Source organism: Saccostrea cucullata, unplaced genomic scaffold (assembly GCF_032062105.1).
Source record: "Saccostrea cucullata isolate Sc308-1 unplaced genomic scaffold, CSIRO_AGI_Scuc_v1 ctg28, whole genome shotgun sequence".
NCBI classification, from domain to species: Eukaryota; Metazoa; Mollusca; class Bivalvia; order Ostreida; family Ostreidae; genus Saccostrea; species Saccostrea cuccullata.
This window is the reverse complement of record NW_026939565.1, coordinates 269,419-295,020: the sequence shown is the minus strand read 5'-3', so window position 1 is coordinate 295,020 and position 25,602 is coordinate 269,419. Positions and strand designations below refer to the sequence as shown.

The following is a 25,602-nucleotide window of genomic DNA, read 5'->3' as shown; positions in this document are numbered from 1 at the left end:
ACGGTGATAATTTCACTTGTTGAATATAAAATGTTTAGGCCTAGCCAATGCAACTCGATGTTCCAAACATCATCGCTTTGATCTGAAGCGCTTTTACACATAGGCCTATATTAGAGTCTCATGGAGTGAAAAATTGGACAAATTTGATTGGATAACAAAGAATTTTAGCGGTATATGTGAATAAAGCGCCAAAGATCACGACGACAACAGGTGAACAACACTGCACTGCCAAAGAAAACAACATGCTAGGATTTAGTCACTTTGATTCAGGTACCATATGATATCGTATTCTTAGTTACACTGTGTTCACCAGTAGGGCATAATTTCTTGGTTCCACAGTTGAATTCATTGATTCTTTTATTGTGTTTTAGAAAATGTTGATCCTCAAGTCAACATTCCCAAAAAGAAAAGAGGACGAGTTCCAACGGTAAATTTTAAGTAATAACACGATGACATCAGAAATAAGATTATTATAGACGTGTTTGTCAAGTACGCAAAAAAATATATACTTGAAAAAAATATATTATTTTTAATGAACAAAACAATTTAATTTTTTTTAAAAGATTGTGGTTGAAGGAAATATTGGAAGTGGAAAATCAACGTTTCTTCAATATTTCAAAAACTTCAGTGATAAAATCGAGGTAAGAGTAGGCCTATTTTAAATGTAATTGCATGGAAAATGAATCATATATTACAGCTCAGCTGGCTTTTAATAAGAGTTTCTGACTATCATCTTCCCAGTTAAGAGAGTCAGACTGACTGAGTACTGCATTCTTTCATTGATTTATCATTAGGCCATTCCAGTTAGTTTAGCACCTTGGTTTTTGAAACCCCAAATCGGAAAAAGCAAACAAAATCAGGAATTCTGAAATTGGAAAAAACTTCTTTGAATGCAAAATTTTATGAATGACTAAGTTGGTCTATTTTAGCTCACCTGAGCCGAAGGCTCAAATGAGCTTTTCTGATCACATTTTATCTGTCATCCGTCTGTAAACTTTTCACATTTTCGACTTCTTATCAAGAACCACTGGGCCAATTTTGACCAAACTTGGTACAAAGCATCCTTGGGTGAAGGAGAATTTAAATTGTAAAAATGAAGGACCAAATCCCCTCACAAGGGGAGATAATCAAGAAAACACAAAAATAGGGTGGCGTCATTAAAAAATCTTCTTCTTAAGAACCACTGGGCCAGAAAAGCTGAAACTTATGTGGAAGCATCCCGGGTAGTGAAGAATCTAAATTGTTCAAATCATGACCCCTGGGGATTGGGCAGGGCCACAATGGGGAATCAAAGTTTTACATAGAAGTATATATAGGAAAAATCTTTGAAAATCAAAAGCTGAAACTTATGTGGAAGCATCCCAGGGTAGTGTAGATTCTGAATTGTTCAAATCATGACTCCTGGGGGTTGGGAGGGACCACAATGGGGAATCAAAGATTTACATAGAAATATATAGCAAAAATCTTTAAAAATCTTCTCAAGTACCACTTGGCCAGAAAAGCTGAAACTTATGTGGAAGCATCCTGGGGTTGTGTAGATTGTAAATTGCTCTAATCATGACCCCCCGGGGTAGTGCGGGGCCACAATGGGAAATCAAAGCATCATATGGTAGTGTAGATTTAAAATTGTTTAAATTATGATCTGTGGGGTAGGATGGGTCACAATATGTATTACAAGGGGGCAATCTGGTAAAGAACGGAATGGTTAAAGCTTCTCAGGTGAGCGATGTGGCCCATGGGCCTCTTGTTTGGCATGTGTGTGTTAAATTGCAAATAGGTAGGTATGTTTCTGAAAGAAAAAGATGCTTGGATACCAAAAAAAACTTGGAATGGGCTAAATAATTTGCCCTTGTGCTTAACTTTTCTTTTAATTAGCATTCGATAGCTAGTTACATTTTTGGAACTGATTTAAACTTAGTGATTGTATGATATGTGCACATGTATATGTCTGCTTTGCAGGTAATCCCAGAGCCAGTCCAGAAATGGAAAGATGTGGATGGATACAACACTCTGGTAAGTAGATTTATAGTAACACATCAGGTCCTGGTCGTACAAGTCATTTAAAAGGTTTGCAAAAATTCCAAATAGTTGGACAGGCCTGTTTCCTGCTACCAGCCTGAAAAAAAGGGTAGGTAGGTAGGAAAATTATTTTTTTTTTCCCAACGGTATATTTTGGATACAGAGCTGTGGAAAACTTTTTCAGATTGTCAGTCATTCGGACCGGCAAGAAGACAAAATATGCCGGTCCGAAATAGTAAGTTGCAAAATTAAAAAGAAAAGCATAACATTTATTTTCTTAAATACACTTCACTTAGTAATGACATTCAGTCCTCCTCCGTTTTTTTTTTTTTGTTGTTTTTTTTTTTTAATAACAATACTAGATTACATCACTTTTGGGCAGGTGACAATGATAATTCTTCATAGTAAACGTTATTTTTTAAAAACATTAATGCATTTGGGAATTATATTTTACCTGGAAAATGAGTCTAAGAAATTCTGTGCATCGATAAAAAAGATACCAACATCATGAACATGATCGATGAAAAAACGAAATCTGGGAAATCGGAACAACGGAAGTACTAGGTTTACCGCTTTACTCATCTGTGTTTGAATTTTTTGGTCAAAATGTTTTAAATACCCAGGTATTTAGCCCGTCTTAATCTTTTTTTTATGTTAACTACCTAATTTAGCCCCTTTTGTAAATTTAAAAGGTCACTCGAGACAACATGGAAATGCTGGTTTCGCTTTCATTTCCTATAGCCTAGATTTCGTGAAAAGAGAAAGTATTGCGCAATCGTATACAGGTATATAAGGTTCGAAAATTAAGCTGGGAAGTGCGCCGATGATAGGCCTAAATCAAAATGGAAAAACAAATACTTTGAACAAAGAAAGAGGTCAGTCACTTGGACCGAATCGATAGCATTTTTACCGGTCACAGACATTTTTTGCCGGTCTTGCCGGCATGACCGGCAGTTTTCCACAGCTCGGTGGATATGAACTACTACAAAACCAAATAAAACATGTCATAGCTATAAGGGTGAAACGTTTACTGAACTTTGTAAACGTTTAAACGGATAGCAGTAAACGAAACGGTACCGTTTAAACGGGAGATATTCTATGTTGGATTTTTATGGCTACTTACTCGTGAAACTCGAATTTAATAATCAATTATTTCACTTTAATATAAGTTTGAGTTGTTATTACAAATTTATTGTTGGTCATTATGATTTAAACGTAATACTAAAAAACTTATTCACTTTCTACCTCGTCACCCAACTGCTTGGTTTGTTTGGCTACCGGACATAGAAAAATAATTGTAAAGATGGTTCTTTTAATCTCGAAAAAAGTAAAACAAGACCTGCTGTCAACTGTATCGAAACTTTTCAGACTTGTAAAAATGTATTGTAAAATTGTATTATATTTATTCAATCAAAATATGCCAAGTTTTATATTTCAAGTGTTGTAAAACATCGCTAGTATTAGCAACTTATATATATTTCATTCAATATGCTTCCGGGTTAGATTGTTGTTTATCAAATGGTCAAAGACGGTGTTTCTTTTGTATATTATGAAATAAAACAATTTGTTTGTGTTAAACTTTATTTCTGATAGACATTGATAATGACCTTCGTGTAAACGTTTACTGAAACTGTAAACGTTTAAAGCATATAATCGAAACGTCGCCATTTACACGTGTAATCGTTTCGCCCTTACATAGCTAGGTCAATATTATCTTAATGAAATTCCATGTCTTTTGATGCACAACTCAAGTGGAATTTTATGAAAGTCCATATTTTATACATATATTTCATGAAATACAATTTGAATATATATATATTTTTTTCACTTTTGGAACATAAAATTCCTGCAATTTCCAATTTTTTCCCCAAAAGCTAAACAAAACTTTAGGGTCGGGTGCAAAAAAGGTAGGGTAGGTTGGGTAGCAGGAAACAAGACTTTTTTTTTTTGGCCAAATAGTCAGAAAAATATTGCAGAGAGGAAAATTAAGCCTAGTCTCTTCAAAAGCTGTTAATGTTTGAGGGCTTTCATTAAGGGGCGACAGGAGGTGGTTTACCATTAAATCAAAATAATGATTATTTTGATGACTGAAAGTAGGAATCCATTTTCATATCAAAATATATCTCTGTGTACCTTCATTGCCATCTTTTCCCATTAAATCAAAAGAGAGACTTAAAAAAATTTGAACAAGAATGAAATTACATCTTAACTAAAAGATTTTGATAAATATTGTATATCCCGCAGGATATGATGTATAAGGATGCTTCACGCTGGAGCTTGGCCTTCCAATCTTACGTCCAGTTAACCATGGCTGAGGGTCACAAACACAGAGTAAGTCATGTTAAAATGTTCATTATTAATTTTTACGGGTTTAACGACATTGTATCATAATGTAATACAAGCTTAATTTACCCATTTTTTGTAGACAAAGCACACCAGCATCAAGATGATGGAGAGATCCATCTTCAGTGCCAGAAACTGTTTTGTTGAAAATCTTTACCAGAGGCAAGTTTGTAGTTTCTCTTTGAATGTACATTCAAACCTTGTTATGATCTCAAACTCAGTGGGACTGACAAAAACTTTGAGGTATCGGAGGATTCATGATATCAGTGGTAAAGTACTTAAACAGTAAGTAGTTGGGACTTCTAAATTACCTTGACATATCCATGGTATTGGACATATCAGTGTTCGATATACCACACTTCAAATGTATCTCCTTTTGTTAACCTTTTCTGTCTGTTAGCCTGTCTGAAATCACATCATTGTGACATGTTTCATAGATTCAGAGGAAAATAACTTAACTTTGAGATGCAAAACTGGAGGTCTTGTGCTAACATTACATTTCTTAGAAAAAATGTTTATTTGGAGATTCAATGGATTTCTCACTTGATGTTTTATCTTGCTCTTGTGACTAGCAGGCAGGTCAAATGGCTGGTGATACAGTATCTGGCTAATGATTCTGGTCTGGGGGTCCAGGTTCAAATTCTTGTCTGGCTATTTGCATTTTTCTCCCTCACTGGATGTATTTGGTGAGGTGTCATGCACTGGAAGTGTCAGGCCAAAGACCTGCCAGGGAAAAGCCTGGCATGGTGTCTTCTGGGACTAAATTCCATTAAGTGGGGGGGGGGAGGGCAGGTTTGATCACCTGGGCAAAGACCTCCAAGGAGGGAGGGGATTTTCAGGCAAGTTTGATTGCCCTATGGTCAGATAGCACTGATGGAGTACCTTGCTATGGATTCATGGGTCTGGGTTTGAATCCTGGTCTGGATTGTCACATTTTTTTCCCTAGCCTATTACGTTCTTGAATAATTTATAAGAGCTTTTGCATTCTGTTTAAGATAGCATTAGCAACTGAATTTTAATAAAGCAACTATTTAAAATATGTTACTCAGTATAATAGATTTATAATACTTTGTATAACACAAGTGGGTTATGATTTATTTTATATGATTATTACAGTAAGCTGATGCCTGAGATAGACTACGCTGTATTGTCAGAATTCTATGATTTCATATTACAACAGGAAAACACCAAGGTTGACATTATTGGTATGTTGCAGCTTAATAATGATCAATAGCTTTCAGTATGAAGTAAATTGAAATTTAGCTACTACCAGGTATAAGTGACACAATCGCGGATCAATATCTAATAATTTTAATCACCTCAATAATACCTAATTGTTGTATTGCCCAAAACTGAATCAGAAATAGTTAACAATGTCATAAACCAATTAATAATGCATAGAAATGTTTATATTTACCAGAGGAAATAACCCATGTGGATGATATATTTGGGAGTCTTTTATTTTTGTAAAGTTGAATATTTGTCTCAGCCGATGTTGTAATATTCACCACCGTAATGCTCTGCTTTGTTCAACATCATTTTAATGCATTACTGGTATGTACATGTACTTTCAATAGATCGTATACATTTTGCAGTGTACTTGAGAGCTGATCCCAAAACCTGTCAAGAAAGAATCCGAAAAAGAGCTAGAATGGAAGAAAAAGATGTCCCCATTGTAAGATTCTGCATTTCTATTAAGCCTAGATAAATAAATTGTATTTTTCCAGTTCCCAACTGACCCTTGAATATTGGAGCTGACCCTGAAAAATTTTTCAGCCAATATCTTTCTAGGAGTTAACAAAACAGTTTTACTATTAGAAATCCTTATCTGAATCTTTTCCCTGTTTGAAAAAGGAACATCATACTCACATTAATCAGAAATATTTTGAAAGCGATTTCTCTGGGGGAAAATGGCAGCATGCTTGCCAATAAAATGTTTAAATAAAATAAAATCTTTTCCCTACCTACCTATCCTATTTTTGCTTAGGCTGGAGTAGGAAACACACTATTTATTTATCTTGGCCTTAGGAATACATGTACCAAAAAAACTAGCTTTAATAAGAATGAATATAATTGTAAAAGACCATGCATACACACATGCATATACTTTAAAATCACATATTTTCGTGGGGTCAAATTTTCATGGTGTGGGTAGAAACTCTTCGTTTGTGGGGATTTAAATTCCTGGATTAAGAATTGTTGAGTAATAATGTATGTAACATTTTACATTTCGTTGTGGACATGAATTCGTGGGTCTCTCCATACCTTGAAAACAACGAAAAACCCCAGAAAAATTTGTGATTTCACAGTACATCCTGTAGCAGTTTGGTAATACACTAAATACAAGTCTGGGCAACATATCTAGGTTCAATAGTTTTAGTAGACTATCGAATTACTTTTCACTGTGTTACTTTCAGTACAGACGTATACAAAATTTTGATTAAGTATTAATAACATTAACTTAGGGTATCAAGAAATGAGGATTGGCAGTACTTGGGAAGCAATATTAAACTTGTGCTCATTTATTACAGGAGTATCTGCAGTCCCTCCATAATCTTCATGAAAACTGGTTGATTAACCAAACAAAGTTCAAAATACCAGCCCCTGTTTATGTAAGTTGTGTACAAAAACAGCATGTATACATACATGCATGTCAGAAAAGATTTCTAGAATAAGCTTCAGGTTTTCTTGACAATGTAAAATGTAATTAAATTCATTGGTGAAATGGCAGACTATTACAGCCTCTTTTTTCTCTCTCATCAACTGAAATTATTTTTTGAAACGTTTCTTTGCCTATCAGTTGTTCATTACGTTGATTATGAAAATGTTCAAATATAATATTTCTTTTCAAATCTATATATATTTACAGGTGATTGATGCAAATGAGGACATTTCACATCTTTACACCAAGTTTGATGAATTCAGGGAGTTTGCATTTTCCAAGTATTCTGTTGTGTGATACTAAAATACTGCCTTAGGACGCTTTAATCTCATGATTACTAATTTTGAAATTATCTGTTTCTGCCTCTACTGTGTAAACTGAAAGAAATGATTCATAACTATCTTGTAAAATATGATTCAAACAAGATTTTGTTACTTGAATTCTGTTTACATATACCATAATAAGTGTTCATATATTCTTGTGCAGTTTTTATTATAGTATTCTTTTTTCCCTTAATCTTTTAAACAATTAAAATTGTATTTTGTGTTAAAAGTCACTATGTTCAATTTTTTTTTTTTTTTCCTTCCTGAATTCTTTCTCCTTTTAATTTTACTGCTGTATGTATTTTAATTTTTGCATTGGTACATGTATTTGATCTGAAGAAATATATAATTCAGTTATCAGGCAATATTTATATTAATACCTGTATTTGTTTTATGGGTATAGAATGAGTGCTATGATTTCCATGTGCAGCTTTTTAAAGAATTCTTTGATGATGATTTTTTCATCAAGTTTTTATTATTTTTTAAACAACTAACTGTATTTTGTTTAGTCAGTAATTCACTTTGTTTATGTTTTTTTCCCTTCTATATTATTTTTCCTTTTTTTTTACTGCTTACATACAGGTCAGTGTGACCATTTGATTTTTTTAGTATTTATGCTATATTGTATTTTATTTTGTATAGTTTTTACGTATAAACACAACGTCCGTCATAAAGATTTTTATGTAATTAAATTTGAAAATAGATGTCTGTAAAGAATTTTTCAAAATGCTACTCCTCCTACAGTTTTGGTCTGATTTCAATATAACTTGGCACACAAGTAGACTACACTAAGATACATAATTCTGTGCATCGGTTTTTGATTTCAATGAACGGTGTTGCCGTGGTTACTAAAAATAGAAATTTCTGTGAAATTCTTTCAAAATGCTACTCCTCCTACAGTTTTGGTCCGATTTCAATATAACTTGGCACAGAAGTAGACTACACCAAGATACATAATTCTGTGCATCGGTTTTTTGATTTTGGTGAACGATGTTGCATGGTTACTAAAAATAGAAATTTCTGTGAAATTCTTTCAAAATGCTACTCCTCCTACAGATTTGGTCCGCTTTCAGTATAACTTGGCACACAAGTAGACTACACTAAGATACAAAATTCTTTGCATCGGTTTTTGATTTCGATGAACGGTGTTGCCGTGGTTACTAAAAATAGAAATTTCTGTGAAATTCTCTTCTTCAAAATGCTACTCCTCCTACAGTTTTGGTCCGATTTCAATATAACTTGGCACACAAGTAGACTACACTAAGATACATAATTCTGTGCATCGGTTTTTGATTTCAATGAACGGTGTTGACATGGTTACTAAAAATAGAAATTTCTGTGAAATTCTTTCAAAATGCTACTCCTCCTACAGTTTTGGTCCGATTTCAGTATAACTTGGCACACAAGTAGACTATACTAAGATACATAATTCTGTGCATTGGTTTTTATTTTGATGAGTGGCAAGGATCATTTTTCTATTTATTGCTGATTTAAAGTCTCAAGTCCAACTGCTACTTTTCTCTTCCTTTGTTTTAAGTATAAACCAGTAGAGCTACAATCTCGACAGAGACTTCTGGTTTTTACTGCTTACATATATGTATTTTAATTCTTGTGTGAGTATTTGATTTTTTTAGTATTTATTATATATTGTATTTTATTTTGTATAGGAATTTTTACATGTATAAACACAACGTAATCCATGTTGCATAAAGATTTTTATGTAATTAAATTTGAAAATAGATGAAATCATTTGAAGACTAGTTTGCCAAATACAGATTACATGTATTTGGCATGTAAGAGTTTTAACAATATAGACCTAATATAAAATGTGGGACATTTTAATTTTTGTAGGTCCAAAAAATATGTGCTCTACATGTGTATTTTAGAATAAGAGTACAGAAAATAAAATTCATAAATGTCGTTCATGATTTTTTTTTTACTTTAATATATGATGTATCCAGGAATTCAGTATTCTTCAGATATGCCAGAGGGCAATTTTCCTGCAAATCAATTGTAATTATGACCAAAAAAGCATTTGTTGCAACAAAATTTTAGCCTCTCTTTCTTGGGGTATTAATTTGGTCTTCTCTACCTATTTAGATATTTCTACTAAACCAGAGGCAAAAGTTCACTTTTTGTGGGACAACTTTTATTGTTAAGTTTTTATGCATGGATAAGTATTTTCATCTTCAGAACAAGAGCTAGTTTTATCTGAACATACCACAAAATATTATATTAAAGTAAAGGAGGTTTCAATCTTCTTCAATGAACCATCACGCATCCTAAGAGGGGTGTAATTATTGCAAAATGGTAAAGAAGTTGGATTAATTGAAATGTCTTAAGTTACAAGAACCACAAATTCTTGCTGTTTTTGTATTGAACAGATGTCATATAGAGCAATTTACATTGAGAAATTTTGCCAAAAACGCTGAAAAATGGATTGGGGGATAAAGCTGTAATTCAAAATCATTTGTGGAACGGAATGCAAATAATTACTTGATAACCCATCAAAATTCACTCATACTAAAAACCAGCTTAATATCTGCAATCGTTTAGGGGAAAACAAGTGGGACACCTCCTTTATTACTGGTAAGGAGCATTACCAGTCTTGTAGAGAAGGTTTTCCCCCTAAAATCCCCCCCCCCCCCGGAAAACTGGCTCTAGAGTAGAATTTCCCCCTGGAAAACTCTAGAGTAGGATTTCCCACCCGGAAATACCACACCAGAGTAAATTTTTCAGGGGGAAATCCTACTCTGTGTAGTAGTTATAGAGTGCGATTTCCCCCAGAGCCAAAATTCAGTCCCCTAAATTGATTTAAGGACAGATGATACAAACAAACTTTGAAAATTAAAACTTAAGTCCTATTTAAATAATTAAGTAAAATAAACAATTTTAACCGCACATTTTTTTAATTTTTCATTAAATGTTTCACAAAAATGGGATTTAAGGAGATTTAATATGACAAAAAAAATTGAACATCATTGGTAAGTTTACAATTTCTTAATATTTTAGAAAGTTTTATATAATCATTTACAACCAAAATAGGTCCAAAAATATATACTTATCCACTCCAGACATCCATTTTTTGTTTGTTTCATCATTGTTACATGTATTTTGAGAATATTTATATTTCTTTTGAAAGTTATATATTTTGGTTGAGATTCCATGATTTGAAATATATGCTTAGAAAATTCTTACGACAGGGGTCGAAAAAATACTCATTTACCTTTTGAAAATTAGTTTGTCGTTTATCTTTTTTTCACAAAATTATTGCGGCAGTGGTTTATCAAGGGGGAAGTCTTACTCTGAGAAGAAAAGAGGGGGAAATTTCGCTGTGGGGAAATCGTACGCTAGAGTACAATTTCCGGGGGGGGGGGAGCTGACTATGGGAGAAATCCTACTCTACAACACTGGTAATAATTATTTGGATACAATATCTATATTGTTTGTAAATAGAAATCGTTAAAAAGATATTTTGCCCTGAATATATATTATAGTATTCATGAATTAAATGTTTAATTGTTATGATAGATTAATAGCAAAATTGTTACTTTTTCATCGTTCCATATATCTGCTTGAATAATAAAAAAAGGCAATCCTTGATATGAGTGTCTATGATTTTGAGGTGACAATTTATAACTATTATCCCTCGACCTTTAAAGTTCATAGGCGCTCCCCATATAAATCTGTAAATGACGAAATACACATGTAAGTATACATGTATACATGTATATTTCTTGGACTAAGAAATTATTTTCTATTCTTGATAATCTTGGATTCTCTAACATTACAAAATATACAGGTTCCATCCAACACCTTTTACCAAACATTAAACAAAGAATCATTGATCAGTGCACTCAAGAGCAAACATCAAAAATCTTTGGTTCAGAAAAACTTGATCTCTTCAAGAAAGTATACTCAGGAAAAAGAAGTCCTTATGTTGATTTACTCAAAAAAAGATCTGAGAGATCCTCTCTTAGTAAAATTAGACTAAGCGCACATAAACTTGCAATAGAAAGTGGTAGATATATATTTCCACATCAAGAAATGAAAGATATTGTAATGTTTGTAATACTGGTGTGATTGAGGATGAAATACATTTTCTTTTTCACTGTAATTCTTACTCTAAGCTAAGAAACGCATTCTTTAGTAATATTTATAACATAACAAAGAAAAATATTAATCTTAGCAATGAGAAATATATATGCTACAATTATATATAAACAGTAATATACAAAAAGTCTTGAAAGTTACTGTTAAATTTATCAGAGACTGTTTTGATCTTAGAAGTCAATTTACTTGACAATTCTTGAAAAAATATGTAAACATTATTTAATGTTGTTCAGTGGGCCTTTGCCAATTATTGTAATTGTGTTTGTGCCAATAAAGTATTTGTATTTGTATTTGTATTTGTATAGGTCTACCCCCTCTATACTATAAAATAAATGATTTTATAGTATAGAGGGGGAAGACCTATATATACTTATATTTCGTCATTTACATATTTACATGGGGAGCGCCTCTGTTAAAGTTTAAATTGTCAATAAAAAATGTTGGGGGGGGGGTGTCCAAACCGGATCCGTCTTTTCCGGTTCCGATTTTCGGTTTAGAATTTATTCGAGGAGTTCCGAAAAAAGAAAACAATGGCGGATTATTCATTGTCCAGTCAAGTTCAGCAAACGAGAAGTTAAAATACACCTTACTGAGGTTAGCTTCAAAGTTGTGCAGTTATTTTCTTTGTTTGTGGTTACGACCGATTTATGATATTTATTTAAGGTGATTGAAATTGCCACGATTTACAACCGAAGTGAAATATTTTGTCGAGCTTTGTTGAGATGTTTATAATAAATTAACCCAGTTAATTTTGGTGTTAAATATGAGGCCAAAAACATGGAAATCTATTCGATCATCTTATTTAGGTCATAAGATTGAGATCTGAAGGTATCAAATATTTCCATTTGTAAATTTATGTCTTCGCATTTTCCAGCAATTAGACGCGAGGCCCTAATATTTTTTCTTGGAAAGATATGACAGTACAGCTGTTTGACAGTGGTCTGTACATTGTTCACCAGACATATTATAAACTATTAAATAGGTATAATTCAGCAAGAGCAATGACTTCCATTAAGTAACATGATTGATTATGTAAGAAAATTGAAAAAAAAATCTATACCTTCAATGTAATTTGAGATCTTTGCTTAACAAAATTAACTGATGTATTAAACTTTTCATAAATATCTGACATTGATCATTTGTATCATTGCAGATATTGCCAAACTTAAAAGGCAATGGCTGATCAGTCACAGCAGGCAGCTGCCCAGCCTCAAAATCAGCAACCCAGTGCAACCCCTCAGCAGCCAGCACAACAGCCGCAGCAAGGTTAATATCGTGACAAATAAAAAAAGTACTGAACATGTACAATCGATATAGGGAAGGCATTTCTTTTCTAGGACTATGATTTGACTCTATATTTTTTAGTTACAATTGTTACTGTTTTTAGAATTCTTGAGAATAAAAATATTCTTATCAATTCATAAATGACAAAAAAAAAATATTTTATTTTCCTAGTTTTGGAAAATATGGAAAATGTTTACCTTATTTTAAAAGACAGTAAGTCATTTACCAAAGGCATATATTATCTCTTCATATGTTTTGAGAATTTTTTATGAATTTTATTCTATGGACTTTTTAAAATTGTAATTTTAATAAGCACTGCAAGTCATCAGAATTGAAAAAATATTGTCAATAAACCACTTATAAACTGATAAATTGAGTAAAAATGCTCTTTAATATCACTAACTGCAATGAAAATGTAAAGTTATACAAAAAATTATAAATACAAGTACATTTATATTACCCAGTAGTAATAATTTGCAATTTATACACCTTAAAAGAAATATGTATAGGGTATCACAAATTACAAATAAACACGTAGCAAGCACTTTTGGCCATCTGTTATTGTTTGCTTTTTATGCAGCATTAAACACTGGATAATTTAAACAAGATTCTTTGAAGACTTTACAGACATTTGAATTTAGAAATTATACACAAGTACTTATTCATGTCAGGGAACACACAACAACAAGCAAGCACACAGCAACAGCAAACTGTAGCACCAATTCAGCAACAACCAGCTCAGCAACCAGCAACACCACAGCAGGTTCATGCACAACCTGCAACACCACAGCAAGTTCAACAGCAGCAGGTCAACCAGCAGCCAGCAGTACAGCAACATCAGCAACACCAGCAACCAGCATCAGTAGCCAATGCAGCCGCCATTAGCATAACACCACAGAATGCTGCCGCAATTTTCTCTGGCAGCGGCTCAATGATGACTGTATCGAATCCAATGGTAGCCAACTCAATGATGACTGTGTCAAATCCAATGGTGGCCAATGCCATGACAGCTAATGCCTTGGCTGGGAATGCAATGGCAGGTGCAACTCTTCAGGGTGGTTTACCTTCTCAAGCCATGACTGTTAATGCTGCTAACCTGCGGAGTGCAATACCACAGGTGCAGGTCATTCCACAGATGCAGGGTACCCCATACATGCAGTATCCCTTCAATCAACAACAAATCATGCTGCAGAATGCTGCTGCTATGCAAGGGATGTCCCTGCAAGGTATTTTTAAAAAGATGTAGTAATAATTGTATAGATCCATGTACACAAAAAAGCATTTGTGTCTGTTTACAAGAAAGTAGAATCATAAATTTTATCAGACTTTCAGCTGATATTTAGAATAAGTGTGTACATTGTTTACATTTCATTTTGCAGCAGCGATGCAGGCCAATGCTATGAACATGAACATAAACCCACAGATAAACATGGCCAATATGAACATGGCTGCTATGGCCATGCAGCAGCAGAGAATGGGGGCAGGGCTTATGTCACCTGGCCCAACCACACCTACACAGGTAAAATCAAATCTATTTTACTGTTGCTTACATTCATTTTAAAAATCTGTAGCAAAATAAATTTTCAATATTTAAATCCAACTTAAAGATGTAGCAATCAGGAGTTGATAATTTGAAAGTCATGCTTTTATTTTCAGAATCCAGGAATCACTTTCACCCCATTACAAGCCCAGGTATCAGCTGCACCGACCTCTACTGCTAACAACGGGAAAGCTTTGGCTGTTAGTAAGGGACAGACAACTCCTAGCACACCCACACAACAGGCGGCCCAAGCCACAGCCCTTATAGGAGGCAAACCAATCATGCCAACTCAGACAAACATTGCTGCCCAGCCCCTTGTTCTCAGTAATGCTTTCATTTAAATATTCATTTACTAGTGAGCAAAAATAGAACAATTTTAAAAAGTGGTTTTGATTGCTTTGCAAATCTTACAAAAATAAAAAGATTTTAAAGTTGAAGTGCATTGTGTGTGAATTGTAAATCTTTTCTCTTTACAGGTGTTTTACCTAATCAGCTGACTAGTACTACAGGGTTTGTTGGAGTAAGTCTTACATTTTTAGCATAGAGAAATCTCTAGTTTTAACATCTAAGTTAAAGGTCATTTTGAAATTAAACTGATCAGCACATTCTAACAGTGGAGTATCATAAATGATTTTCTTATGGGTTTTTTTTTTTTGTAGTCAAAAGGGCAATCAATAGCTTTGAACCAAGGTGCCCCAGCACAGCTGATAAGTACACAAGCACCAATACGATTCAGTCAGCCTCAACTTGTATCTAGTTCAGGTTGGTTGCTTGCCATGGATATAAAAGGAAATTTACCTAGTGCTAAAGCTTTTTGAATAAGATACATGAAGATTATATTCTGTATTATCTGATAAAGTCATTAAATTGTTTAAAATGTGTTCTTCATAACTTTTAGGCCAAATAAACATACAGTCACAACCCATCATGACAAATCAGTCCATACTTCAAGCCATGGCAAATCAGCTTCAGCAAGGAGCAATCCCATTGGGTCATCAGCAGTTACAATTGTCAGCATCTGGCCAATCACCAACCATCTTACCTGGACAACCGGTTTACTTAAGGACAACACAGATTCAGGGACAACAAGGTAGTAGGTGTAGAAATGTCTGTCTTGTGTTTAGTTATTGATTGTGTATTGCTGTCATTGATTTAGAATTCAACACACAGAAAACATCATTAATCAGATTGCCTATAAAGCACTATTGATGTATTTTCGAGACAGATGTTTTAAACAGTAAAAATAGAGTAAAATAAATATGACACTGAAGGGAAAAAACAAATTAAATTTATTTATAGTTGCACATCATAATTTATGTATAACACTACTTGTACAGTATCAAACTGCATGCAGATGTCAACATAATAATTTGTCATTATTAGGAAATTGAATTCAATTTAAATGTTGTACAGTGTGTGATGAGCTGCATGAGTGAATGTTGTACTGCTTCCCCCTTGGTGTTGTGGTGTGAAAGTTGTTCAATTTTTTAAAAGAGAGTTTGATTGAAGGTGTACTGGCAGCCCAGGGGGTACAGATTGTTGGGACCTCAGTAAAAAACTCCTCGCAAAATAATGTTGCAGGGGTCCAGATAGGCAAACAGACCAACCAGGGTCAATCTGTTTACCCAATCAAAGCTGTCACTGCCAGGGTAAACCCCACAACTGTCAGCAAGCCAAAAACCGCAGCAGTCCCTGGTGCTCCTAAGAACCCCAAAGGGCGACCCAGGACAGCTAATAGGATTGTCGGTAAGAATTCTTCAGTTCAGAAATATTTCATACACTAATCAATTAAAAACATACTTTTAAAGATATTTTTGTGAAAATTAAAGTATGAAATTAACTTTTTATTCGAAAGAAATGTTTCAGATTTGAGGGTTCTTTTTTCTTCTTATCAGGAGCCATGACAGCATCAGCAGGAACCAACACAGTGGCTTCAGCACTGTCTCTGTCTAAGGCAGCCAGTCAGTCAAAACCTACCACCCCTACACCGAATTCATTGACTGTTCCAAATCAAAGTCAAAGCAAGTCAGATAGTGAGATGGAATCTACCAAGAAGCTTACTGCAGGGGAAAAGCTTGAGAAGACAGGGTCTGCTAAAGCAATCAAGGTATAAAGAAAGTAAAAACATTCATATCTTTTAAAAATAGATTATTATGGAGATTAATCATATGTAATGGAAAACAAAAAACCCCAAAAAGAGCAAGAGCCATCTTATGCATAAGATGGCCCTGTACTTATATCAATTAATTAACTATCACCCTCTTTCCCATTTCACCAATCAAAAAAAAGTAGACACTTGGTGCTTTCATTTTCTATAAAAAAAATTTCGTTTTGAGAATCCATATATTGGAAAACAGGTTTGAGAAATCGCAATTTCCTTGAATTTTGCAGAAAACATGCGTATTTGACTACCTTCAGCAAAGAATTAAAATATGAGCACAGCCCACGAAACATGTCTTTTGATCTTCAGTTTCTTTATGTATTTGCAATTTTAAGAGGTTGTGCTCTATATGAAATATTGAAAAAATGCTTCAACTTTAGGTCATTTTCAAAGGAATTTACAGGATATGAGGAAAATGACACATTGCATTGACTGATGGGTATTTTTTACAATTTAAAGTTTGGTCACCAACACTCCAAGTGATAAATACTGCATTTGCAACCTAAACTAAGCGGTTTTGATTTTTCAAAATCTCAGGGCCAAATAAGGCACTTTTCTTTGCTGTGATGTGCAAAAATTGCAAAGCAAAACACTTGTGTCTTGCAATTTTAATGTAATCAGCATTCACAAGTAATCACTTTTATTTGGAATTTTTAATATAAAGTTTGTAAATCATCTTTGCAGCAAGAGAAGACCTCTGGTGCCCCATCAATTAAATCCTCAGCTCCCGAAAAGATGGACACTTCTCAGTTAAAGACAGAGGGAGTGAAGAAGGAGAACCCCTCAGTGGTGGAGAAACAGAAGGCCATAGTAAAACCACACATACTGACTCATGTCATCGAGGGCTTTGTCATACAGGAGGGGCCTGAACCATTCCCTGTAAGTTGTAGCAGTATCGTGGCAATGGCATCAGTTATTTGAAAAATCACTTTAAAAAATCAGTTATGTAGAATTTTAATAAGATTTTTTAATCTATGATTTCTTAATTATGTTTAATTTTATTAATTTTGGGAAAAAAGTTTGCCTTAAAAGAATAAATTGTGCTTGATTTGAAAAATCAGTTCCCCCTTATGTAGAATTTTAATTAGGTTTATTTAACCTAGTCGTTTTTGTCGGTGTCGGCGTCGGCGTCCCGGGTTAATTATTTTTTGTTTAATTTGATTTGAATTTTGTGTGTTTCAAAAAAGTTTTGCCAATTTCAGCAAAGGAATGACCAGGTTAATGTTTTTGGAGCAGGTTAACATTTTTGATGCGCGAGGTATTTCACAAGTAACTATAAGCCCTATGTTGAAACTTGCATGGATGGCACATCTTAGGATGCTTAATACCAAACTTGCTTCGGATGCTGAGTACATTTTCCGTTGGAGGTTTCATTTCATTTTTAAAAAAAAAACATATCATTTTCATATAAAGTTTTTGGTGCAGGTTTCATTTCCAAGTTACTATGAGACATATAATGACCAAACTTGCATGGATGGTACATCTTATGATGCATACTACCAGTCTTGCTTCGGATGCTGAATCTGACCTACATTTTCCGGTTGAGTGAACAGGTTAAAGTTTTTGGTGCAGGTTTCATTTCCAAGTTACTAAAGGACCAAACTTGCATGGAGTACTGGGATGCATATTACAAGACTGGCCTCAGATGCTGAGGAGGAACAAGTTAAAGTTTTTGGTGCAGGTTTCATTTCCAAGTTACTATGAGACATATAATGACCAAACTTGCATGGGCCCTCTACCAGTCTTACTTCGGATGCTGTGCCACATTTTCCGGTTGAGTGAACAGGTTAAAGTTTTTGGTGCAGGTTTCATTTCCAAGTTACTTTGAGACGTATAATGACCAAACTTGCATGGATGGTACATCTTAGGATGCATATTACAAGACTTGCCTTGGATGCTGAATCTGACCTACGTTTTCTGGTTGAGTGAACAGGTTAAAATTTTTGGTGCAGGTTTCATTTCCAAGGTACTATGAACCCTATAATGACTAAACTTGCATGGATGGCATCTTAGCATAACAGTTTTTCTGCAAAATTTTCTGGACGAGTAAACAGGTTTGGTGCAGGATTCATTTCCAATATATATTGACCAAACTTGCAGGGAGCTAAATTTTATGGCTTCAGAAGCTGTCTGACCTACATTTTCAGGATTAGTGAAAAGGTTAGTTTTTTATACAGGTTTCATTTCCAAGTAACTTTTTGTGTTGAACAAACTTGCAAAATGTGCACATTTTGTTCAGATGCTGAATTTGACATACATTTTCCAGCTAATAGACCTTGTAAAAGTTATGGGTGCAGGTCTATCACGAAGAAACTATAAGGCTTATGTAAACCAAAGTTGCACGAATGATGCATCAAGAGCTTCAGATGCTGGATTTTAATTACATTTTCATGATGAAGAACAAGATATAGGTCCATTCCAAAGTATCAAAATCAAAATTGCATAAATTTTGCATTTTTGGAGCACTTTTTGTTGGTTAATTGTGTGACTTAATTTGCCTTAGAGCTCTGTAATCTCTGATTACCTATGTTTATGCCCCCCTTAGAAGAAGGGAGGGCATATTGCTTTGCTGCTGTCTTTTTTTCGGTCTGTCTGTCTGTCGGCCCACCATCAGTTTCCATTCATTTTCTTCACAGAGGTTGCACATATTGAAATAAAATTTGGTATACAGATTTATCATAAGAATATCTAGTTTGTGTTGTTTTTATTTCTTGATTTTCTTTGTTGCAAATACTGTAATGAAATTGAATAGACAGATTTATCATAAGAATATCTAGGTCAAGTTTTGTTTTGGGTAACTTGTTTTTGGTGGAGTTATGTCCCTTGGACTTGCTCTCTTGTTTTTACAAATATCTTTCATTTAAACTCTCCAGGTTCAGAGGGCATTGGCCAGTCAGAGTCTGGACAGAATGGAGGAGGAGGAGGAGTCTGAAAGTGCAGGGCCCTCAGAGGTGGTGCCAAAGAAAGAGGTCCCAGGTCAGAATACAGCACAAAAAATCTTTAATTCCATAGCATATTATAGGTCAGACAAGGGAACCTTTGATATATATGGAGGCACAGCATATCAGTTCTCTGAAAAATTTGTGGATGAACATATTCTGAGGAGCTAAATTTTATACTGTCCTTTTTTTCAGAGCCAGAATTTTTCTCGAAATGTGAATTTTGTGGGACAGCGGAGCAGGCTTCTAGATTCAAGAGATCAAAGAGATTCTGCACCATGGCCTGTGCCAAGCGGTACAACAGAGCCCATAGGACATCAGTGTTCAAAACCATTTGCATATAGATGACATGTCATTATATTACTTGCTGGTTTCTTATTTGTTATAGTGGGCATTGGAAGAGGAATGATAATGAAAAAAGGCTCTCCTCTGATTCTGAAGAAAGGACTGAAAGGACCAGGAAGAGGAGGAAAATTGTCATTTGGTGAAAATAGGGTAAAATTAAATAGTTCTTACAATACCTACATTTGCATATATATATACATGTATTACTTGTAGATTATTTTTTCACATTCACTCAAAGAAATAACACAGTTATTGCTTGTAGATCATTTTAATCAACTTTTCATAAAAATCACAGGTTCTCATCATTTGCTATGAGATTGAGCATAAAAGGGACACATGCAGTCTGTAGATCTTATTTTAGAATGAGATGCATATAAATTTGAATATTAAGTAAGATTTTACGTATACATATATAATCATCAATTGTGTTCTGTAGGAATTGGCTGAGGGAGAGCGTGATGAGACAGAACCTATGGAGGAGGGGGAGGCACACAGTACTTCTAACAGCTCTACGTCCAACGAGAGCTCCTCAGCCCCCGAGTCTCCCGTCACCCCGGAGGAACAGCCTGATAATGCCATGGAGTCAGACACACCCACCACCAACCCAGGAAAATGGACCGTAAGTCTCTCAACTCAACTTTTTATCACTGTGCCACATATAATAGGAAGTGCTGCCAAATTATGAATAGAAATCCATTTTATTGTATTGTAAAACCTTACTTATCATTTTTTCTGTTATTAATGCATTTTTACATTGTCCATGAATTGTTCATGAATCTTGCATATGTGAACAAACTGTAGACTGTAAGTACCATGATAAATGTCAGATTGGAAATGCTTATTTTTTGTTAGAATGGTGCAATTGTGATCTGTTTATGAATACCTCTCAAAAACTTTATTTTTTGTTATGATAGGTCACTGAGGTGTATGAGTTCATCAAGTCTATGCCTGGCTGTACTCCGTACGCTGACGAGTTCAAATCCCAGGAGATTGATGGCCAGGCATTGATGCTTCTTAAAGAGGACCATCTAATGACCACAATGAATATGAAGCTGGGGCCTGCCCTAAAAATCTGTGCAAAAATTAATTCTTTCAAAGGGGACCTGAGTTAAGATAGCTGCAGTAGTAGAAAAAAAGTATGAAGCAGTATTTATGGAAAGCTGATCAGTAGAATATAGAATCTACACTGTTTTCGAAGCTGATGTTTTTATTCTGACATGACACCAGAAGAGAGATTTTTTTTTGTATTAACTGATAAGCAGTGGAGATATTTGCATCTCTTTGTTGATACTTGTGTTTTACTGAAAATGACTTTTAACCTTTGACAGATGTGTTGTGATGTACATGGAAAGAAAAAATTCATGTATTGCATTAAATATATTTGACCAGTATTTAATTTAAAATAATTTTACATTTTATTGCACATTTACATGCAATTAGATTACAAAATTATAGTACATATATTTTACTAACAACTGTAAACAGCCAGGATTTTTTTCTTTTTCAAAAAAATGATCTCAGCAAACATATCCCAAATTAAAAAGGCAAGGATTTCATGAAATTTGGAGAAAAAAATATATAGGTGGTGTTAGTAGGAAAATTGACCATTGAAATTTATTTCAGCTATGTATTTTTTCTGAATTGTGCACATATAATAATACAGTATTTAACCATGAAGTATATTCTAAGAGTTTATGATGCGGAGAACTGCAAGAAATGATCGCATTTATCAATAGTTTCCACATAAACCATTTATGTACCATTAAGGGCGTTTTTAAATTTTTATGGTGCTTTTTAGTATTCTAGGTCACATATATAAATCATATAATTTCACTTTGAAGATTTGCTTGGTTGTTTTAAGAATTTTTAGAAACTTTGTTGTTGGTGTGTTTTGAATATTGTGAATTTTGACTTTTTTGGATAAATAAGTGTGAAAGAATGTAGTTTTGACTGCATGATTTTGAAATTAAACATGATGCCATTTATGAAGAATATAAGAATGTCAAACATTTTCCAGTATCATTAACCTACAAATTAAAAAGAATTAATAATAGACGGTGCATTTTGTTCTGTTTGTAAGAGCATCTATTGATTTACATGAGAATATGTCCCATTTAATGTTCTAATCTTAAATAGATGGATTTATAAGGGGTGTTAAGAAAGTTCATTCCATGATAATATATTTTTCAAAATTTTCGAAGTAGTGCTTAACTAAAGAGATGAATTTTCTGACAAAATCACAAGAATGTGCTTTAAATTTACAGAAATTCATTTCTAGCTGGAAGTTATAGGATTGTTCTTCCATATGAAAATACATATAACATCTCTAAAGCATCTGAATGATAGAAATGCAGGTCATTTTGATTGACAATATTTATAATTTTACATTTGTTTCATCACAGCTTATCTTGCGTCAGACAAGCTGATGAGCATAGGTATATGAACGATAGATCACTTTTCAAAAGAATAGGTTTGTCATTTTGAAAAATTTCACTGACTTGATAATTTTTGCACAGTATTGGAAAGGATGTTTTGACCTGTTTGCTTAATACTTGTCACAAATATGCGTAATTCCTTAATTGTCTGCACAGACATCATCTGTTTTAATACCTGCCATCCCCTTATTGATTCAACAAAAGACAGTAAAAAACCCTATCAGCAGCAAGAATGGACTCTATAAATTTGAAATATCACAAATTGTAAATTTCTTCTCATCGTATTTCTTCTGAAAAATAAAAGTTAAATGTGGTTTGAACTTTCTTAACACCCTTTATAATTTATACACATGAATTTTCAAATATGTGTCCGTCAAAAAAACATAAAAATACAAACTCTTTGTGTATTACAATGCATTTAGAATCATGTTTTGAAAGGCTGGTTACATATTAATGTTAAAATCATTACTCTTAGTTCGCATAAAGACAGATCACTTCCCTTTCAATCAAGGTGTTTCTTAATGGCCTCAAAATTTTACATAGTTGTTGATAAGAGGAATAAGATAACAGGCTCAGAAAACTTGCCTTTGACCACAAAGATCCATCCATACTTGTCCTGGCTTATGAGTTGCCAATATCATAGAATTTCCTTTACAATACTCATTTACTTATTTCAATGCAAAGTTTTGAGTTCAAGAATTTCAATGAAAGTTTTTAGGTAAATACATGTTTATATAAAGGATAATTGTATATATGGTATCCTTATCTAGAAAATGAAAAACAGTTTGATCAACTTTTGATGTTCTTGTACCACATACATGTATACATGCATGTTGTATCATCATACTCTTCTCAGACTCGTGCAATCTTATGATAAAATCACCAGTAGATTCTGAAACTTGTTAAAAAATCTTTATTTACAGATGAAACTAAGTTTACAATGTACTGGGTACATGTATTTTTAAAAACTCTCCATAAGGCCAGGTAAAATTAATCTTTAGATTCTCATCCTAATTTGCTAAAAAATTGGGGCGGGTGGGCGGATTTTATTTTTTATTCTTTATAAGTGTTAAATTGTAAGTATTAACAAAACATGGACTCTTCGTACACATTTTTTCATTATGTTAATGCCAATATGAATAGATTTATTTTTTCGTATTCTTTTAAATATTTTAAAGAAAATTCTTGCTTAAATTATTAAATATTTATTGTTTATTAACAAATTATCAAGTACACGTATACGTACGGCACACGCAAAACAAAATGAGGTGGGGTTCTGATATCAATAATTTTTTTATGCATGACTTCTCATCGGCCTTTCCCTAGAGACCCTTTAGTTTTACCTACAAATCCCTCTGTTCTCTGTAAAATATCATAGATTTCCACTTTCCTCAAAAATTGGATCGTTCTTGAGACTTGACAAGTTCGACAATAAAATAGGTCATATTACAAAATCTATAAAATATTCTAATAAAATATCCTACTAAAAAAACTGAGGCCTGAACTGGTTTGATATTTAACATTTTCTTAGCACTAAACATTCTCTAAAGCCTGCCTACGATGTTTTATTTTTTTTAATCAAAATCACACACAGTTGGTTGGAGATCGTTTAAACTTGACCAGGTGTCATTTTCCATTTCTATTTTTATACTTAGTTTTAAAAATTCTTTAAAAACTTGCTCATGAATGGCAGTACGATGGTATCTAGATGTGTTTATGCTATAATTTTTCCTCTGCCTTCTCTATACTGACAAATAATCTTTTCCTTACATATTTAAACTGCTTTTATTGCCGATTTTTCTCCATTCTTCACATGGGCTCTTTTGCTATAAATATATAGCGACACGCGACTTTTAATACAGACGGGAGATAACTCTTAAACTTCACCTAGTTAATTCTTACTGAATAAAAATACATCCTTTATTAACATCCAACAATCAAAATAAAACACACCTGGGCGGGACATTTTGAGAGGGGCGGGCGGGGATAAGAATTTAAAGATTAATTTTATCTGGCCTAAAAATAATTTTTTTTAAACAGCAAAATCACTTTTGCAAATAACCAATAATTCGATAGCTGATTGGAGATTTGTAATATAATATTTTATGTATCCTTGAACCCGGTCGACCTCATTGGATTAGCGGACTGTCCCCTTTTATACACATCTTCTGTACAAAAATAACAAATCTTGACCAACACTGTTGCACCAGAGTCGCCATATGCTAATCCGCTGACCACAGATTATTTTTACAAGTCGTAACTGCTGCATTGTGATTAATTTACACTAATGACTTGCACTAAAAAACCCTATTGACACTTATAGGTGTGCTTTTTTCATCCTTCAAGGAAATATGACGCATGCATGATGACGATTGTATGATAAAGATGAAACTATTATTAACTTGGGCAGCGAACAATTCTACTGGATGTGAAATCATTGCAATTTTCCTCCCAAACAGGTCCATTTTAAAAACAAGTTGCATACGAATGTGTAAAATAAAGTTGATAAACCCATTTAAAAGAAAATTCGTCTTTTCACAATGTAAGGTATTGATCACATGTCCAAGACCTAGTCAAGGTCAAAGTATCCTTGGATCCTTTAAGGATCGTAGAAGGATCTTGAACGCGCACAAAAGTTCACCACCCAGAACGGACAACATTTAATAGCTCTGAAGGGGTAGCAGTACCCCATGGCGTAGCCATATTCAGGACAAGAGAAGACACACGGACAAAGGAAGGTTAACGGGCACATCATCATCTGCCGCGGGTTCTGGCCTACAAAAGAAGTAAGCTCTTTGTAAAGAATGTGGATGAATAAGTAAGTAAAATGCCCATTGAAAAAACATTCTAAATTTGATTTAGAAAGCTTCGGTACCATTTTGAAGATAGCATTTTTTTTTTTCATTTTTAAAGCCGTATAATCCCCAAAGAAGAAATTGATTTCCTATTTTTGTTTCATTTTACATTTTCAGAAACCACGTCATTTTGCACGGTCTTTCCCTTGGAGTAGCAATAAAGCGAAGACCGATAAGTCAGTATTTGTTTATAGTTATACTGGATACTTCATCCAGTCTCTTTCGCTTAAAATTGATATAGATATCAATTTTTCATGCTCATTTCCTGCACTTTTTTCTCCATTTTTTAATATCTACCTCACTTTAATCTTCCAAAATGTTGACCGATTTGATTATCTTATTATTTTCAGTCAATTTAAAAAAAAAAAGATAAACTTGTATTAAAATAATGTTTAAAAACAGCGTAATTTAAAGATACACATCATCAAGAAATTTAAATTTTTTATCTCCCATACAGAAGAATTACAGCGGTTTTTCCCTCTATAATTCTTTCCAAAAGAACGAAGTTTTTGTTGTGTAAAAAGGAGAAATAGTCTTTTAAAAAAAAATTCCCGAACATTTACGCTATGAAAAATTTCATTAT

At 33.6% G+C, this 25,602-nt stretch overlaps 2 protein-coding genes across 2 annotated transcripts; both read left to right on the top strand.

Moving 5' to 3' along the window:
* Positions 1 to 13: 13 nt before the first annotated feature.
* Positions 14 to 7,908, top strand: LOC134253206 (thymidine kinase 2, mitochondrial-like). The gene is made up of 10 exons (XM_062735718.1): positions 14 to 270; positions 372 to 427; positions 564 to 641; positions 1,960 to 2,013; positions 4,264 to 4,350; positions 4,445 to 4,524; positions 5,479 to 5,567; positions 5,958 to 6,037; positions 6,894 to 6,974; positions 7,232 to 7,908. The coding sequence occupies exons 1-10, from the start codon at positions 243 to 245 to the stop codon at positions 7,319 to 7,321; spliced, it is 723 nt and encodes a 240-aa protein (XP_062591702.1). The 5' UTR covers positions 14 to 242; the 3' UTR covers positions 7,322 to 7,908.
* A 4,069-nt stretch (positions 7,909 to 11,977) lies between these two features.
* LOC134253210 (polyhomeotic-like protein 1) lies at positions 11,978 to 21,782 on the top strand. Its single transcript, XM_062735722.1, is given in 16 exon segments — positions 11,978 to 12,054; positions 12,614 to 12,726; positions 13,416 to 13,970; positions 14,124 to 14,263; positions 14,401 to 14,608; positions 14,761 to 14,804; positions 14,944 to 15,046; positions 15,183 to 15,374; positions 15,794 to 16,030; positions 16,180 to 16,391; positions 17,130 to 17,357; positions 19,325 to 19,421; positions 19,580 to 19,735; positions 19,773 to 19,879; positions 20,166 to 20,348; positions 20,644 to 21,782. Coding segments are annotated over 15 exon segments (2,751 nt in total). The 5' UTR covers positions 11,978 to 12,054; positions 12,614 to 12,635; the 3' UTR covers positions 20,842 to 21,782.
* Positions 21,783 to 25,602: the final 3,820 nt, after the last annotated feature.

Bases quoted from the DNA above. Each gene is read 5' to 3' on its own strand.
- LOC134253206 (XM_062735718.1), top strand. From the start codon at position 243: ATGCTAGGATTTAGTCACTTTGATTCAG. The intron at 642-1,959 runs GTAAGAGTAGGC...TCTGCTTTGCAG, and splicing joins ACTTCAGTGATAAAATCGAG to GTAATCCCAGAGCCAGTCCA. The intron at 2,014-4,263 runs GTAAGTAGATTT...TATATCCCGCAG, and splicing joins TGGATGGATACAACACTCTG to GATATGATGTATAAGGATGC.